The sequence below is a fragment of the Diadema antillarum genome, unplaced genomic scaffold, assembly GCF_040938485.1.
Source record: "Diadema antillarum isolate AM-2024a unplaced genomic scaffold, OU_Dant_1.0 seq00001005_RagTag, whole genome shotgun sequence".
NCBI classification, from domain to species: Eukaryota; Metazoa; Echinodermata; class Echinoidea; order Diadematoida; family Diadematidae; genus Diadema; species Diadema antillarum.
The window spans coordinates 185,817-191,816 of NW_027271843.1; the positions used below are offsets into that span (position 1 = coordinate 185,817).

The 6,000-nt window shown below is 38.9% G+C and overlaps 1 protein-coding gene across 1 annotated transcript in view; it reads left to right on the forward strand.

The window, feature by feature from the left end:
• The window catches only part of LOC139742556 (uncharacterized), a 28,221-nt gene extending 22,600 nt beyond the window's left edge, over positions 1-5,621 (forward strand). The window contains exons 10-13 of the mRNA XM_071653088.1: positions 590-661; positions 2,498-2,569; positions 3,660-3,731; positions 4,490-5,621. Of these exons, the coding sequence (XP_071509189.1) occupies positions 590-661; positions 2,498-2,569; positions 3,660-3,731; positions 4,490-5,621 (1,348 nt within the window). The remainder of the gene's footprint in view (positions 1-589; positions 662-2,497; positions 2,570-3,659; positions 3,732-4,489) is intronic.
• Positions 5,622-6,000: the final 379 nt, after the last annotated feature.

Below are 6,000 nucleotides of genomic sequence, written 5' to 3' on the forward strand. Positions count from 1 at the left end.
GGTCCCAAAATTATCACCATTAAAGTCTATGGTACAAAATTCGCTTATAACGAACACGGTTACAGCGAAATTTCCGTTATAACGAAGTCTTTTCCGAGCGCCACAGACAAAGAAAAACAAAAGAAATGTGCTCGGTTATAACGAAATGCGAATTGCTTTCCAAAATACGTAGCGGAACAAGCATTTATAGCGTCTCTGCATGGGTGAACGCTTCACACCACTGTGTGTTCGCTCCTTGTGTCACGCACAGTTTCTGAGGGGAACTTGCGTTTATTATTGTAATACAGTTATCCCATCACATTTCACATAGCTTTCCAGTGTATGATGAGTATTCAGCAAACATAATATGATATATATATACGTGGTTCCTTGTTTTCGTTATATATTGTATTTGTTCGGTTATAACGAAATTTCGTTATAACGAAAGAAAACTGCCGGTCCCGAGCATCTTGTTATAACGGGAGTGCACTGTAGTGACATTTCAGAAATATGCCATTAAACTTGATGTAAACTTTTAATTTGTTTGATATGAAAACATGTGTGGAATTACTCGCAATTTGAGAAATATCCTTTAAATATCCTCGTGCAGTTCTTTCACCGGGAATGCGATCACCGAACTCCGTAGAGGCATGCTCGACGGACTATCGGCAGTTGCGTGGATGTAAGCACAACGTATGAATTAGTGTGTGTATGTGTGTATGGACGTGTCTGTGTGTGCTTGTTACAATAATGTATAATTGTTTCTAAACGAATATGAAATGAATGTTTATATATACACACAAGCATTTTTCAACAGGAATTCAATTGCTAACTCTCTTGGATTAGTCTGCGCCTTTGAATGTTTCTACAACAGATATATGGCACTATACAAATGCTGTGGATCATCATTATCATCATCATCACAAGCACACACACACACACATACATGTATACATATATATACATATATATGTATATATATATACATACGTATACAGTTATATATATATATATATATATATATATATATATATACACATATACATATATACATACATAGTTATATGCTAAGACTTTAAATGTAAAAACCGACATATCCATTTTTATCGACTTGGGATATTTGAGATTGAAGCTGCTAAAAAACAAAGGAAATAATTAGAATATATGTGATAATTTTGATAACTCAAAAAAATGTCTTGTTATATAACGAGTACAGTATCATCGAAAGATTAATTTTTTCTCTGTTTGATGACCTTATTTCAAAACTTTGAAAATCTGTAGGGTTTTTTGCGTTCAAAAGTCTTTATGTATTTTTATATGTATATGCATATATGTATATGATATGTATATTTGTGTATATAGGCCTATATATGTATATCTATATATACATCATATATATGTGACCGTGCACCTCAAAACGAACATAAAGTCGCACACACTGATTTTGCGTGAGGACTGAAAATACGTGAAATGGGTCAACCTAGCCGAACTTGACTTTTTCATATTTTCTGAAAGAGCGGGTCTTCTTTTACATTATGCTAAAATTTGGTATCACAAAACGGGCAGGAAAGTGTGTTTTTTTAGCAGTTTATCTCGAACATTTTTGGTAGAATAGTGTGATAAGGTGTGTCTATAGAATCCCTTTTTCATTTCTGAAAAACCTTGTCCACACTCTTCACTTTCAACTCTAATGACTTTTGAAAAGACAGTGCTACTGCTTTGAAAGTTGGCATTAATTATGGACAGAATGTGTGACTGAGGCATTTTAATTTCAGTTTAATCTGATAATCCCTTCATTGTTGTTACTCTGGTGGTTTACTTCCTGTTTTTTGTTCCATTCATCGCACAGCCAGCACGGTTTGGTACAGATTAAGCGCTTGAATAGACACTGTACTTCAGAGCCTCTTTTCTCAGTTCACACTTTTTCTGAGTTTGTGCTTTCTTTCCAATAGTTAGATAGGTTAGGAGAGTCCATTTGATTTGAGTCATACATCATTTTAAAGCTTAAAATCTGTTCTTTCAGAATATAGTCTTAACTAAAAATTCATGTCTGGCGATTTTTTGTTTGTTTTGAGGTGCAGGGTCACATATATATATATTATGTATATCTATATATACATCATATATATATATATATATATATATATATATATATACTTACATACCCAATATACGCTTTATTTTATCAGAGCTTGTGTCAGTGCATAAAGCGGAAGGGAGTGCAATAAACCATTATTGTGTTGTTTTGGTCATGCATGCTTGTGTATATTGTATGTTAACAACGTGATGGCTATACACTACAATCAGTATGCTTGGTGAGCTGAATTTAAAGAAAAAAAAAGAACTTTTGATATACTTGAATGTTGATCGATGGTTAACCGAGTAATAAAAGAATAAGGAGAAATACGGAATGCGACACTGCCACTATAAGACGGAACAGAGAAATACACATGGTGAAAAGAGTCTAGTGTCAGTTTAACGCAAGTCATCGAAACGTTTTCTCTTGTCTGTTCAACAGTTCATTCCAGCGGAATCCACTCGCCTACATCGAGCCGGGGACCTTCGATAATACACCGGAAATAACACATCTGTAAGTTCTGTCGGAGCACATGACTGAATAGTATATTAAAGGGAGTTCGTCTGTACAAGTTTAGCAGGGTAATATCTGGAAAAAACAAACAACAACAACAGGTAGTTACTGGAGACAAAAAGTGGAGTTTAAAGAACGTTAACAGTTCTAGAACGCATCACTTTTAAGAAGCAAAAAAAAGTTTTTGAATTGGCAGTGAACTTCTCAGAAAAGCAATTACATAAGAAACAGTATTTTCCCGGAAGGCTGGCTATGGGTATATTGATTATATCAGCAATCAAACTTCTGTGCCTAAGGACATTATTAATCTCGGAGATGTTATTGATGCTTATTCTAGAACTTTATAGGACAGTTCTAATCCATTGACCTCTATTGTTTGGGTATTGATTGATATCAATTGGCCTATTAAATTTACGCTAAGTTCGGTTAATCTTTCTCAACGGCAACATAGTACATTGTTAGCAGACTTTTGTTTTTACAACGCATAAAAATCTGAGCCGAGTTACAGCATTATTTGCTCCGGGTTCCTTAGAAATCATGAGAACACGTAGACAATTTGTGGTTGATTTGTTATGTGGCTGAATATGATTCTCACACGTGACTTTTCACTCGCGTTTGGCCTCTAAAGCATGCAGGGAATAACGTTAACCCTTTAGCAACTGAAGATTCCGTACACAATGGCCTATTGCTGTACTTGGAAGGTACAGCAATATAATTACTCTCATTTTGACAACTTTCTAAATTATTGAAAATAGATCACTGCTTGTTTATTTTTGTCTATTATAGGTTATGTTTACTTGAAAGCCTATTAAGACTTTACCAAGAGACTTGTGTGTCAAAGAAATAATTCTGATCTACTTTTGTTGACCTTTGACCTCTTTCAAATTACGTAATTATATATTCTACATGAAAAAAAATAGTGAAACATAAAACTACAAAAGTGCTGACGGGAGGTTTCGGGCGGTTTAGGGAGTAATCTGACGGACGGTTTCGGGCGGTTCAGTTACTAATGTCCCTGTTGCCATGAACCACGACGATCTCTACATGACTATACGTCACGTGACTCTCTCTGTGTTATTCTTCACCCCAGGAGTCTGATCGAGACGGAGCTGGACCACCTGGAGCCCGATATGTTCAGAGGAATAACAAAACTCAAAAGACTGTGAGTACAATCTGTTTTCCTCTCCTTTTTTGTGCCTCAGTAGTTCAAAATCGATCAGAGGGTGTACGACGTACCAAAATGAGAGTGTGAAGTGTTTGCAGGTAATAATCTCCAAAGCACTAAAATAAAGGTAAATTGACACATTGTGTGTGAGGAGTAGGACAAAAGAAGATGCCAGTGAAGGAATATATACGAATCGAGCGAGTATGAATGATATGTTAAAAAAAGAAGTCAGTGTTGTCTTCCTGGTTACCCATATATCAAAGTAGTAATGAACGACGAGTGATAAGTTTTACTTATTCGGGTCACTTCATTCATTTCAGTTATTAGCTTTCCCCTTTTTTTTTCTTCTCTCGCTGTCTCTCTGTTTGAATAATGTGTGAGACACTATTATAAGGAAATTTACTTCTTATCAGTTCATGCGTCTCCCATGAAAATGGATGGTGAATGTAATTTCCATCCTATTAAACATTCCATTGTAACAACTGGAACTGGAAAAGCCTGAAACTGAAAAATTCGAGGTACATCAAAACTTTACATTGCGCCGTATGAGTCTTAATTTTGCAAGATTCAGTGAGGTATGTAATACATGTATGTCAAGTTCTGCCGACGAAAGTCCACAATCAGAACTTGCGTAGAGTCAGTAGCATTTTATTTGTTCTTTTCCCTCAAAGAAAGTTGAAGGGGTATTGCATGCTTAATCACAATCACGAATCGGAGCAAAAAATGAATCGCCCGCTCTGTTTCATACAACACAGGTCGACAGACGACTACCGTCTTTGCTGCCTATTCAGTAACACCACCGTGTGCTCTGCCGGGAGCCGTTCGGCCCTGGATTCCTGTCACAGGCTCATGCCTAACACTGTCTTACGGATTGCTATGTGGATACTGGGTTTCAGTGCCCTCATTGGTAACTCGATGGTCCTATTCATCAGATGCAACAACAAACGAGATAAGCGGCTGCACGAGCAGCCATTCTTCATCACAAACCTTGCCATAGCCGACTTGATGATGGGTGTCTTCATGATCATTGTAGCTTCAGCTGACTTGTACTACGGACACTACTATTACCTCAGGGCTTCGGCATGGCGAGAGTCCGGTCTCTGTGCATTCGCCAGTCTTTTGGCAGTCTTGTCGAGCGAGAGTTCGGTGTTCCTGCTCGCAATAATCACGTTCGACCGGTTCGTCAGTGTCGTCTCTCCCTTTGGAAGACTTAGATGCCACAGTTCGTCTGCTCGTGTGTGCGTCATAGTCACGTGGATAATCACCCTCATTCTCAGCACAGTGCCAATCATTGTAGGGTTCTTTCTCCCAAACTTCTACGGCTTGTCGGATGTCTGCATCGGACTGCCACTCAGTACCGACGAATCTCGGGAAGGGACTTTGGAGTGGTCACATGAGCAAGGCCTCACCATCTACGTACCGTCTGAGGGAGGAACCATGCAACCAGCGTGGATCTACTCCATCGTTCTATTCCTTGGGATCAACCTTATCCTGTTCCTTTTCATCCTGGTGTGTTACGTCATCATATTCGTCAACGTCCGCAGATCTACCAAGGCAATTGGGGCCTCGAGTCACGTGAGTTCCTCGCGGGATCAGGAGATCAAACTGGCTGCCAAGATGGCTGTGATCGTCGGGACGGACTTCTGTTGCTGGATGCCGGTCATCATCATGGGTATCCTAAGCCAGACTGGCCTCGTCGAGTTGCCTGTCGCCCTCTACGCCTGGTGCGCCGTCTTCATCCTCCCAATCAACGCCTCTTTGAATCCTTACCTCTACACTTTCGTGGAGTACTTTGGAAAGAACAAGTCGAAGACGCAGCAGTCGTCGATTACCACCTGTTCAACCATCGACCATGAGACGCGACACGACCAGAGTACAAATATGTGAGGACTGTATGCATGGGATGTGGTGATTACGAAAATGCACTAGGCCTAAATGTTTTGAACCACTTCACCACTACATATCCTCACTTGTCTCACCACCCCATCCCCTCCCTCTACAAAAAAAAAGGAAAAGAAAAAAGAGATAGGCACTGCTAATACCATGTGTATTTCTCTGTAGCAAAGTAATAACCAGGTACAGAAAATCTAGAAGTATGAAAAGACCGAGAAGGCCGAAGTTTTGACCCTTTGAAGACTTTCAAGCACTATACTAATAAATTGTAAAATGGCGAAAAGTGTCCTCATAACGAATTTATTACATCCGTCCTTTTATTGAATGCACTACAACTTACAAACGCCTTGAAACGAGATACATAGCACAACTG